Genomic DNA, 12,149 nt, shown 5'->3' on the forward strand with positions numbered 1-12,149 from the left:
CAGGCCCCTGACTGCCACCTGTCATACCCACCTGTTACGCCCGCCGGTTGCGCCCGCCCGTCATGCCTGCCTGTTGCACTGGCATGTCACATAATCTGTCATCCCCGCCTGTCACGTCCGTCCGTCACGCCTGCCTGTCACACCAGCATTTCATGCCTGCCTGTCACACCCGCCAGTCACGGCCGCCTGTCACGCCCACCCGTCACTACTGCCCGTCACATCCCCGCCTGTCACGGCCGCCTGTCGCGCCCACCCGTCACCACTGCCCGTCACATCCCTGCCTGTCACGCCCGCCTGTCACGCCCACCCGTCACCACTGCCCGTCACATCCCGGCCTGTCACGCTCGCCTGTCACACCGGGACGTCACACCCCCGCCTGTCACGTCCCTCTGTCGCCGGCAGCCGGCGGCGGCGGCTCCCGAGGACGGGCTCTCGGACGAGGACGAGGCCGTGGCCAACGACCTGGACATCCACTCCCTGATCCTGGCGGGTGTACCGGCCGAACAAGAGGACCGCCTCAAGACGGCCGACGAGGTCATCAAGGAGATCGACGACATCATGGAGGTGCGTCACCCGCTGTCCGCCCGGCGGGCGTGCAAAGGGAAGGGGAGGGCTGAGACAGACCAGCACGGAAGGAGGCATGGTGTGCGGAATTGGAGGGGAGGTGTGTTGTGCAGACGGGGGGGACATTGCAGTGAAGGCGAGGGAAGCTGGCCCATCGGCGATGACACAGCGAGGGGGAGGGGGAGGGGGAAGTACGGTGAGTGCCGTCTCTCGGCGTGCTGGTGGGGCGGGACTGCGGTCTGCACCCTCAGCCGTGACGGGTCGATGAACCTGTCGAAGCAGCGGCTGCTTGACCGCGGCTGCCAACTGAGCCAGGTGTTGAGCCGGCACGGCGGGTCCGCTGGTCCGCTGATCTATTGGCCCATGGGTTCACCAGTCCTCTGGTTCGCTGGTCCGCTGGTCCGCTGTTCCGCTGTTCCGCTGGTCCGCTGGGCCACTGGTCCGCTGATAGATTGGTCCCCTGGTCCTCTGGTTCGCTGGTCTGCTGGTCCGCTGGTCCGCTGGCCCACTGGTCCGCCGATCCAGTGGTCTTCTGATCCACTGGTTCACTGTTCCACTATTCCACCGGTCCGCTGGTCCGCCGGTCCGCTGGTCGACAGGCCTGCTGGACCTCTGGTCCGCTGGTCCGCCGGTCCGGCGGTCCTCTGATCCGCTGGTGTCCCGCAGCAGAGGGACGCCGCGGTCACCCGGGCTGTCGTCCATGCCCTTGGGGAAATAAGCCGGATGATGTCTTGTGTTGCTACATGCATAGCGCGCTTTGTGTCGGTGAACACCGCTCTGGACGGCGATTAAGGTTGTGGTTGTTGTGTGTGTCTGTTTTCATCACTTTGGCCTTTGTTCACCGTGTACGATTTTTAACGGATGACGCTTTGACCGCGGTATGTCCGGCGGGTGACAATGTGCTGGCCGGGGATGGCACTGCAAAGGGCTTCACGAATTGTTTTGACTCTGAGGTTAGGAGAACTGCTTCAGTGGCGGACGCTTGGCTGACCCCGACCTGCCGTGCCGACAGGAGGGCGAGTCGGACGACTCGCCCGAGCTCGAGTCACCGGACTCGGCGATCGGCGAGGCACGAGAGCGGCCACCGCTGGCCTCCAGAGAAAGTCAGTCGTTGCCGGGCACCTCCGGCGCCGCTGGGCGATAGCGCGACGTTTATGGCGCTTTGATATTGCCGCGACCGCTTCTTTTTGTGTGCACCACTTTGCCACTTTGGGTGCGCCGCCCGCCAATAGCGCCTGCCGGACAAATTTGCTCATGGCAAATCTGATAGCATAATGGGCCCACACGTGGGTGATAAGGTTGCTCGGACCGATTCAGGCCCGGGTTCTGCGGCGGAGTTTCGTGGTGGACTCTGTAGGATCAAGGAGGCAGGGACGTGGGGAAGGGGTGGGGGGAGGGGGTCACGTTTCTTGAGGGCCTAACATTTACCGAAGGTAATGTGTAGAGGCCAATTGTCGTGTCAAGAGTTAGGTCACTCCCGTCTTTTGGCGTGCTTCACGTTTCCCCTCGTATGACTGACCCGTGGCCCTTCTGGCACCTACACACCGACTCGCTTGCGTTCCCTCACCGTTTGTCTTAATTTGCGTCATGTCTCTCTGGCGTCTCCCTTACCCTCTTGCCGCCTCTTTCTCCCCGCCGTCCTTGCCCTAGTTTCGTCCCCGCCCTCTCTCCATTCGCCTCATTCTCCTTGCCTTCGCACCCGCCCTTCCCACCCCTTCCCTCGTCACCCTCCACCATCGTCCGTGGCGGTGCCAGGCCGGTCAGCTGACAGCGAGTCCGCCCGCCGCCAGAGCTGGAGGCCATGACGTCGGCCGAACTGAACGAGATGTACCTCGACCTGGAGCTCATGATCAAGGATTACTCGGAGGTGCTCATCAACGAGCTGGCCTTCCGTGACGAGCTCGAGTACGAGAAGGAGCTCAAGGTGAGCGTGGACCTTGCTTGGTGGGCGGGGATCGTGCCTGGTGAGCGGGGATCATGCCTGGTGAGCGGCGATCGTGTCTGGTGAGCGGGGATCATGCCTGGTGAGCGGCGATCGTGCCTGGTGGGCGGGGGTCGTGCCTGATCAGCGGCGGTCGTGCCTGGTGAGCGGGGATCGTGCCTGGTGAGCTGAGATCACGCCTGCTTAGCGGGGATCGTACCTGGTGGACGGAGATCGTGCCTGGTGAGCGGCGATCATGCCTGGTGAGCTGAGATCATGCCTGCTTAGCGGGGATCGTACCTGGTGGACGGAGATCGTGCCTGGTGAGCGGCGATCGTGCCTGGTGAGTGACGATCGTGCCTGGTGAGCGGGGATCATGCCTGGTGAGCGAGGATCGTGCCTGATGAGCGGCGACCATGCCTGGTGAGCGGGGATTGGGCCTGGTGAGCGGAGATCGTGCCTGGTGAGCGGTGATCATGCCTGGTGAGCGGGGATTGGGCCTGGTGAGCGGCGATCATGCCTGGTGAGCGAGGATCATGCCTGGTGAGCTGAGATCATGCCTGCTTAGCGGGGATCGTGCCTGGTGAGCAGAGGTCGTCAGTTTTCCTTGTGGGCAGTGGCCGGGTTGGACTTGTCGTGGTATAGCCCAGCCGATGACGGCTGTTGCCATGAGAAGCTGAGTTAAGTGTTTGAGAGATTGTCAGGTACCTGCCTCACTGTATCTGCTGGCTGCTCGAGACGCATTGGGCACGTAAACCGGATTGTAATGTTCTGTTGGTCGTTTCAGAATCAGTTCATATCTCTCCTCCTGACAATTCAGAACAAGCGGAGACAGTACAACGTGGAGAAAAAGAAGAAAAACAAGAATGGGGTTACTCTGGATGCTAAAGTACGTGACAGTTTGACATAGAGGACTGCCGCTGGACGTTTTGCGCAGAGTCGGGTGTCTCCAGCCAGTGTTGGACATTTTGGAGACATCAGCGGACATCTCACGCAGTTGATTTAGTGTCTGCTGGTGTTTGGTCTTTACGTCGGCATTTGAATAAGACCACAATCTCCAACAGTAGTGAGATTTGCGATGCGCCTTTAATGAGGTGCCGTCTGTCTCACTCCCCTTGTCTATGTGTTTTTGTGTTTTGCATTTTTTAAATTTTTTCTACTTTGCCTTTTGCGAGACGTGAGTGTCGTTCTCCAGAGGCGTGTTATGCGTCATGCCTTTTCGAGAATCGGAGGTTTGTTAAAAATGGGGCGTTATTTGACCCTGCTGATGTATGTTTCAGTACCTGACTACGGTCATACCGTACAGCGTGGGTACCCGATGCCCCGACAACGCCACGCTTCAGATACTCATCAAAAGTAAGCCTGGCGGCACCACCTGACCCGCTAACTCGTCCGCGTGGGTTGGCCTGGCACCTGTGCTGCGTTGCATCAGTTGGGCAGACACCTGTGAACACTGACCGCGCCGGCATCGGCTCTGGCGAGGCGTGTGGCGGCCAGGGACAAAACAAGTCGCCTGACTGACGAGCAAGAGTAATTGTGATGGGATAGCAAGCCTGGCCCGGGCTGGTGTCTCGGGAGACAGTGTCGGGGGACGCAGCACTGGCAGCGCCAAAGTCCTTTTTCCTTTTTTCCCCTTTTTGAAAGGTTGGAGGACATTATGTGGAGGCCGCCTGGTGTTAGGTATCTGGGGTCGGAGCCAATCCTGTGCTGGATTAGATCCTTTTTTACCTACGTCGTTGTTTAGGACTCCTTGAATTGTCCGGCATTGTTGGTTCAGTTTTCTTAGTCGTTCGAGTAAATGTCCCGAATTTCACCACTTTAAGGCTCAATGTTTCAATGCTTGGGCATTACAGCCACCGCAGGTGGAGTGGACGTCCGCTGGCAGTGCTCCATGCGGCCTTGTTGACATCGTGGGCGATCTCCAAGCCAAGAGTTTTGCTTTTTGAGTCCGCGGATCTGTTTGTATTTCTCTAAATGTACAGGATAGCTCAGTGAGGGATAGAATCATCGTCTCTGTTTTTAGTGGATTGAAGATGTATTTGCTCACATGTCTAGTCTTTTAATTCATATATTTCATCGGCACACTTCACATATTTCCGTTTTGAAAAGCCCCCATGCACAGCTACTTCCATGTCCCACGCACATCAGCGATATCAATTTTCTTGTCAGCCGGTCTGCTTCGTATTATGGCGCTTGGGTCGGTTCCACGGGCCCGTTCGTGATGTCCGACAAAAAGTCTCCGACGATCTTTTGTATCACGTCGACCCCGAGGTGTCTGCAACATGTTTCTGCCATTCGTGTGCGATGTGGGACAACTTGCCAAGGTTTTCATCATATGCCTGACTGTTTTTAGCAATCATCCCGAAGAAGTTGTAAGATATGAGCCACCACACCATGAGATGTTTGGTTAATGCGTTGCCCCTTCGCCTATTTTGTTGTGTGCCTGGCGTAGAGGCTGGTACATGACCGCGGCCGGGGCCGATGGCACTCCGAGGGACAGAAACGGTGGGCAAACAGTCGGTCATGGTCTCCGTCTCCGTCAGTCGGTCATGGTCTCCGTCTCCGTCAGTCGGTCATGCGTCTCCGTCCTCAAGGCGGTGGCTGACGACACCTCGGATCGGCGGCTCACCTCCGATAGTCCCGCTAGAGGCCGCGGCTACTTCGATGCCCACCCTGCTGCCGTAGCGCACACCTCCCCCGGGACGTCCGGTCCGCGGTGTGTCTTCAGCGCGTCCCGTGCCGCGTGTGTGTCGGCCCCCCGCGCCGGGCCGCCCGTCACCGCGTGCGGCGCTGTTGCAGTCCTGCGGGCCATCGACGACGACAGTCCGACAGTGCCCACCCTGCTGACCGACTACATCCTCAAGGGTAGGTGCCTGGTGGCGGCGCTCGTGCGCCGGCTGCGCGCGGCCGTCGGCGCGCCGGCGCCCGCGCCGGTGCCCGCGCCGGCGCCGGCGCCCAGCGAGGACCCGGTCCCGGCCGCCGTCCCGCCGTCCCGCGCCGGCTGCCAGGGTGTGGTCTGAGCGCGCCGGCGTCCGCTGTCCTGACGCTCGCTCCTGTCCGCCGGCTTCCTGTCAGCCACGAGGTCCTGCTCCGGACGGACCGGGTCCTGCTGTCCTGACTGATGCATCCTGTCAGCCCAGCGGTTCTTATCCGAAGGGACCGGGTCTTGCTGTCCTGGCTGATGCCTCCTGTTTAGCGGCCTCCTGTTGGCCGCCCGGGTCTGCTCCGAACGGACCGGGTCCTGCTGTCCTGGCTGATGCCTCCTGTCCGCCGGCCTCCTGTCACCTGCCCGGGTCTGCTCCGAACTGATCAGCATCAGTTCCCACCGGTCCGTATCCTTCCGCCAGTCGCCGTGGTCTACCGTGAACAGACTGGTCCGTACCCACCCGTCGTCCGCCCTCCGCCGTTGGCTGGCCCTCCTGTCGGTCGTCTGGACGCTCTTCCTCCGGTCCGGCGGGCTCCACGCACCTGCATCAGCGGTGTGTCTCCCCCTCCCCCGTCCCCCGTTCCCCGGCCTCCCTCGCAGTCAGACGAGTCCCACCACCCTCGCGGGTGGAGGCTGCTGAAGCTCCCGGGTATCGTGAGAAACTGTGCTTAGCTGCGGCTTTGTGGAGGAAGGCTATAAAGCGTCGTTCTTGCGTGCTTGTGAGCTGTTTTGTTTGGACATATCTTCTGGTTAGTCGTGCTGGTAACGGCTTGCGATATTAAACAAGATGATAGATGTGCTTGTATGAAGTATTGTTCAAACACATTTCGAGACTGTGTTTCTTCTGCTCGTGTCACCGCAGAATTCGTCACGCATGATTGGCTTTGTCTCGTCATGCGATGTAGCCTCACTCATCCTGGTCCATCTCCACCGCTCTCTCCGACGTCCTGGGTGATCCCGACGCTCTCGTGATCGCATGTCCGCCGGCCGGCCTGTGTCACGCGCCAGCGCTGGCTGATGGAGATGCGCCGCCGGTCACGCCAGGTCCCACTCTCCTCCGCCGCCGCCGCCGCCTCCGCCTCCCCTTCGCTGCCTCGCTGGGTCAGGGCCGAGGCCCTGCCGCTGTGTCAGGCCGCGCGGACGCCGTGCTGACGCGCGCGCGCGCTGCGGCCTCCCCGCTGAGCTCCTCCTGTGTCCGCCGGCAGTGCTCTGTCCCACATAGAGCGGACGCCACGGCCCGCGGCGGAATCGGCGCACTGAGACCCGGCCCGATCGACGCGCCATCTATTTTTGTGCGTGTGTGTGCTTGTGTGACGTCACGCCGCACCGGCGCTGACGTCGCCGGCGGGAGGGCGAAGAGGGATGCCGCGCGGACAGCGCTTGCTTGGGCCTGTGCAATAGTCAGCTTGCGTCGCGCCGACTCGCTGACGGGTGGTAGTAGTTGCCGATCTGACCACGTGGCGGCGCCACTGGATGGTAGCGTATGCGTCGGCGGACGGCGCCTCACGGCTCTGGCTTTAGCCACGTCACAAACCCAGGCATTTGTCTCTTGCATGCGCGAAATGGCTGAATGCTGTCTCTCTATCGGGAGCTGTGAAATCTCACGATATTCTACTTGTAGCTTATTTATTTGTAGGTGGATAGAACAATTTACGTATAGGACCTTAGAGCTTTGTAAACCGCTGCCCGATCGCCTGTGATGCGAGTGCGTTGCTGTTCGGTTCGTGTTAGCGGTAGATTTAACGGTCCGTTTCGGATAAGATAACGACGACCGGTTCTGCGATTCGGTTTCTGTGATCATTCGTCTGCTGTGTGTCGGCGCCGGGTGTGATACCAAAGAGATTCACCGGGAAGAGCGCCCGGCATACTCGCTTGTGTGGGCGGCGTGGCGCGGCCGTCCGTCGCCGCAGCTCGAGGAAGTGTACCGCTGCGGGCGTCGGGAGATTTCGGTAGGCTATAGCCGCACAAACCGCTCCGCGTCGCCGCCCGGGCCCGAGCGCGCCCGGCGGTCGCTGGGCGCGGGTCCCCACTTAGGTGCGCGCCGCGGGAACGCGCGTCGCGACCTCTCGGGGCGTCCGCCGCGGGTCGCGAGCGGGTCAGGTCGGCCCGGCCGCCCTCGGCGCACGACAGGTGTCACGCGGCGGCTGTCGCTCTGCAGCCGGACGGCGTGGGGAGGCCCAGGCGGGCTCGGGCCGGCCAGGCGCCCGCGGAGGCCGCCGCAGCCGCGATGTTTGCCGTCAATCGGACGGCTCGGTGTCGACGGCGTCTCGCGCGCCGCCGGGTTCGCCGCTGTCCGTGTGCTGCGTCACACAGGGCAGTCGGTACTCGCCCGTGCTGTCGCCTGTAACACGACCACCGCTGGCAAATACACTCCCCGCTTCAGAGACGCGTGTGGTGGTGTGGGCGCCCGGCCACCGTGAGGGGAGCGAGGCGCGCTGCCCCAGCCAGCCGGAGGAGTCCGCAGGCCTGGCTCTCTACCGCCGGCCGGAGGGGCGGCGCCGTCGTCCCTCCGTCCCGCGCTGACGGGGAATTTGGTGGTGCAGCCGCCGGGCGCAGGGCCTCGGGGGTGGCTCAGTCGGCATGTATGTGTCACGTGTGTGTGTGTGTGTGTGTGTGTGTGTGTGTGTGTTGTGTGTGTGTGTGTGTGTGGTGTGTGTGTGTGTGTTGTGGTGTGTGTGTGCGTGTTGTGGTGTGGTGTGTGTGTCGTGGTGCTGTGTGTGCGTGCGTGCGTGGTTGTGTGTGTGGTGGTGTGTGTGTGCGTGCGTGCGTGCGTGCGTGTGTGTGTGTGTGTGTGTGTGTGTGTGTGGTGGTGTGGTGTGTGTGTGGTGTGTGTAACGAGGAGACGGCGCTCGCCGGCTGACGAGGACATCGACGCTGGCGAGGCATCGGAGCGGTGCGGCGACGGCGACCGGCGCACCCGCGAGCCTCCTGCACCGCCCTCGCGCTAGAGAGGCACCGCGGTAGCTGAGGGAGGACAGAGCCCGGGCAGGGCGTGCTGGAGCGCCGGGGTCGGCGGCGACTCTTCCGCCCGCGCCCGGCCTGCGGTTTAGGCTCCTCTCGGGGAAATCCGTCCGTCTGGCGGGACGCGCCAGCTGTCTGCAGCGCTGGTGCTGGCCGAGACGCCGGAAGGGATTCATTCCGGGTGTACGGGCTGGCCGTCAACCCTGACACACATGAATGAGTGTTACTTTTTATGTAGTTGTTCAGTGCATTAGTGAGGAACATTATTCACATAGATAAGACAGTGGTATTAGCCTTATTCCTCGGAAAAACCAGGAGAATGCAGATGTGGTTAGGTGGATATTTCGACAATATGCCTTTATCGAAACAATAGTAGAAGTGAAGTGAAGTGAAGAAGGACTTCTGCTGTTGTTTCGATAAGGACATGTTGCCGAAATATCAAACTATGTCTGCATTCTCCTGGTTTTTTCCGAGGAATAAAGCTAATGCTGCTGTCTTATCTAGGTGCCACTTTTTCCGTAGTTGATGCGCTTCGGAGCTACTCATCGCGCTGGCTACGGAAGTAAGGGATTATAACTGCACTACTGGTTTGTTCGGAGTCGAGGTGGCTTGCCCCGCAGTTGGGGAGGCATGCAGGGATTCCGGTTTGCTTGTTTGCATTCACCGCCACGGTCTTACCGATCGGTTTTCTCCACATGCTGGGAAGCCAAAGTCCCCTCCCCCCCCCCCCTCACCCCGTAGTGCAGTATCAGTTTCTCACGGCCACCGACGTACGGGGCCTGTGGGGGTGCTCCTTTGTATCGAGTCCATGATCCAGACCAAACGTCTGTAAATGACGCTCCGTCTCCATGAATATAAGTGTGGTGTTAGCGTACGAGTACGCATCACATGCTTTGTTGTACTGTTCGTCCTAACCGTCTTATCTCGTGAACTGGAAAGACCAGCGGAAGGTGGCGCGCTCGACGTCCAGAAGTCCCATGACAAACCACAGGAAGCCCCACCGTGCGTCCTTCGCAGCCTCGCGGTACTGTGCCTGAGCGCCGTCCCGCAAAGCGAAACCACCCCGCTCGAGGCCGGACTGGTACCCGGGCCCTCCGTCGGATGCGATGGCCACGCACGTGCTTCCCCGCCCCCCGGCTCGTCCGACAGAGCAGACACCCGGGCGAGGCGGAGCGGACACCCAGGCGAGACGGAGCAGACACCCGGGCCACGTTCCTTATTGGCAAAGTACCTACTTGAGTTACTACCTATGACGACGCGAGCAACCACGTCATACGTAAGCAATTATTCTCCAAGCCACGGGAGCTGTTGTGACGCACTTACCTTTAACGTCATAGGCTGCAACTTGTAGACAGCTGTTGGCAATGGGGAACGCGGCCCCGGGCGGGACGTCCCGGTAGCACGGTGGCGTCCCAGTAGCACGTCCCAGTAGCACGGTAGCGTCCCGGTAGTACGGAAGCCACAGAAGCGTCCCGGTGTCATCAGCCGGCGGCGGCGCTCGTGCAGCGTGTATCGCGGCGGTCCTTCCGACCGCAGACAGGAAGCGGAGCTGGGACGGTCGCGTGCTGCGCCGGCGACGGCTCCCAGTCGGCGCACGCACAGGCCGCTGGTGACCGGGTCAGCGCCGCTCAGGAGGCTCGCGATGGAGTCGGCACAGACAGACCCGCCGCGCCCTGCCCGCAAGATATCTAGCCCGGTTACGTGTTTGGCGGTTGGTAGTTACGTGACCGTGGCGGTGGTTGTCGTCGTCATTGTCCTTTGTGGTGAGTGAGCGATCAGATTTTTACAAACTCCGCTGTTTGCTATTTTTGGAGTCGCCAAAATGTGTCGTTTGAGTCTATATGTGGGCTTAACCTGGAAAGTTAGAAACGTTGTTTGATGTCGAGCCTTGCTGAGAATTGAGAGTCTAGGGAGCTGCTAAGGGTCATGAGCGAAAGGCTATTGGGGATCTAAGGCGGACAGGCTGTCTGAAATGTACGAGGAAGCTATCTAGGTCCGTGAACGATGGAGCTGTCTAAATCCATGAACGATGGAGCCATCTAGATCCGTGGACGAGGGGACTGCAGAGAATCGCGGCCAACAGGGCTGCCTGTAATCATGAACGGGAAAGCTGGTACGAAACAGGGACATGTGATGCGTCGAAAACCAAGATCGTGCCAGCTTCACACCGTGTTGACCTGGTGCTGCAGTGTACGCGCTGGGTGAGCGGGCGGAGACGGACCGGCCGGACGCTCGCGACACCGCGGTCCGTATGGCACTGATGGCTCGGGTGCTGCTCGTCCGTCGGGCCCCTGTCCGGACGGCAGTCCGCGGCTGCGCGCGGGGGCTGTCGACCAGCAGGTGAGGATGTGCTGTCGGTCGTGGTCATCTGTGTTGGTCGCTCCTAACCCAGCGCACGAGGTGAAGGCGTGCAGCGATCGTGCCACCCGGTGGGCTTTCCGAGCAGCTATGACGGTACTGGTGAGATATTTGTGATTGTTTGCAGTGTGAGATAACTGTAGGCGGAGTGTGGGCGGACGATGGCAATGTGCCGGTCTGCGGCCTTGTGGCGTTTTCAAGGTGACCTGTCTTTGTTTGAGGCGCTTATTCGGGTGATCCTCCAGCGCGTACATTCTGCCCGCGCGTGCATGCCGGACTGTTGACTTAGTGGGCCCACACTTATGGCTAGTGAGAGACCTGCGTGCGACGGTTCTCTAAGCAAGCGGGCCGTAAGCAAAGGTCGTGACCTGTCCAGGAGCCGCGTGGCGCGCCTTACTCGTAATGTGGCCTATCTAACCGCTGTTCGTTGCAGCGTGTAGCAGTGTCTGCCTTTTATTAGCGCGTTAAGGTTTATTTTCAGTTTCCCTGACGGCACGCCGGCCACCAGTGCCACTGGCTTTTCTCTTAATCTGATGCCATGGCGATGGGCCGAACATTTATTTTAAGTGAGGCAACTTCAGCGCCGTATCAGATGCATACCTCGAACCTGGTAAATCCGTGGACGCCGAAGCCGACGGCGCACCCCGTCATCAGCAGGACACGGCGCATCCCCGTCATCAGCAGGATATGGCGCATTCACGCCATCAGCAGAACATGGCGCATTCCCGTCATCAGCAGAACATGGCGCATTCCCGTCATCAGCAGGACATGGCGCATTCCCGTCATAGCAGATATGGCGCGCATCCCAGTCATCAGCAGAACATGGCGCATTCACGCCATCAGCAGAACATGGCGTATTCCCGTCATCAGCAGGACATGGCGCAACCACGTGCAATCAGCAGGACGAGGCGCTTTACACCATCAGGGGATATGGCGCATCCCCGTCATTAGCAGGGACATGGCGCACCCCCGTCATCAGCAGGACATGAGAATCAACAAAAACGCTGCGCTTGTACCGCCCTAGCTGGGTTGGGTGCACTCGGCGTCTGCTTACGCCCGCCAGCCGTGCGCGAAAATGCTCAACCCGTGGGTACAACACGCTGCAGACAATGTCAAGGGTGATCTCACATGCGAAGCCGTGGGTGTTTTCACCAGTCTGTGGTTGCTATGTTGTCGGTACGTCATCGTATGTTTCTCGTGAAATATGTCGGAAATTGTCAGTTAATTGTGTTTGTTTCATCTTAACCCGTTGTAAATACACGTATTCACGCAAGTGTGGGTGCCTATGTCCTCGAGTTTCAGCAAGTCTCTGTGGCGTATGAATGAAACAGGTCGATCTTTCGCTTGAGTCAACGCTTTTCGGAGCTGTTGTTTTTACACCGTGTTTCGGCCCAGTACAACACTGCCGTCCACAGGCAA

The 12,149-nt window shown here is 60.2% G+C and overlaps 1 protein-coding gene across 1 annotated transcript in view; it reads left to right on the forward strand.

Moving 5' to 3' along the window:
* The window catches only part of LOC119094457 (fasciculation and elongation protein zeta-2-like), an 8,695-nt gene extending 1,324 nt beyond the window's left edge, over positions 1–7,371 (forward strand). The window contains exons 2-8 of the mRNA XM_037217514.1: positions 403–564; positions 1,577–1,667; positions 2,355–2,488; positions 3,273–3,374; positions 3,766–3,841; positions 5,285–5,350; positions 6,617–7,371. Coding sequence (XP_037073409.1) covers positions 403–564; positions 1,577–1,667; positions 2,355–2,488; positions 3,273–3,374; positions 3,766–3,841; positions 5,285–5,350; positions 6,617–6,633 — 648 coding nt within the window. The 3' untranslated portion in view covers positions 6,634–7,371. The remainder of the gene's footprint in view (positions 1–402; positions 565–1,576; positions 1,668–2,354; positions 2,489–3,272; positions 3,375–3,765; positions 3,842–5,284; positions 5,351–6,616) is intronic.
* Positions 7,372–12,149: the final 4,778 nt, after the last annotated feature.

The sequence above is a fragment of the Pollicipes pollicipes genome, unplaced genomic scaffold (genome assembly GCF_011947565.3).
Source record: "Pollicipes pollicipes isolate AB1234 unplaced genomic scaffold, Ppol_2.1 Scaffold_4002;HRSCAF=4701_pilon_pilon_pilon, whole genome shotgun sequence".
Lineage (NCBI taxonomy): Eukaryota > Metazoa > Arthropoda > Thecostraca > Pollicipedomorpha > Pollicipedidae > Pollicipes > Pollicipes pollicipes.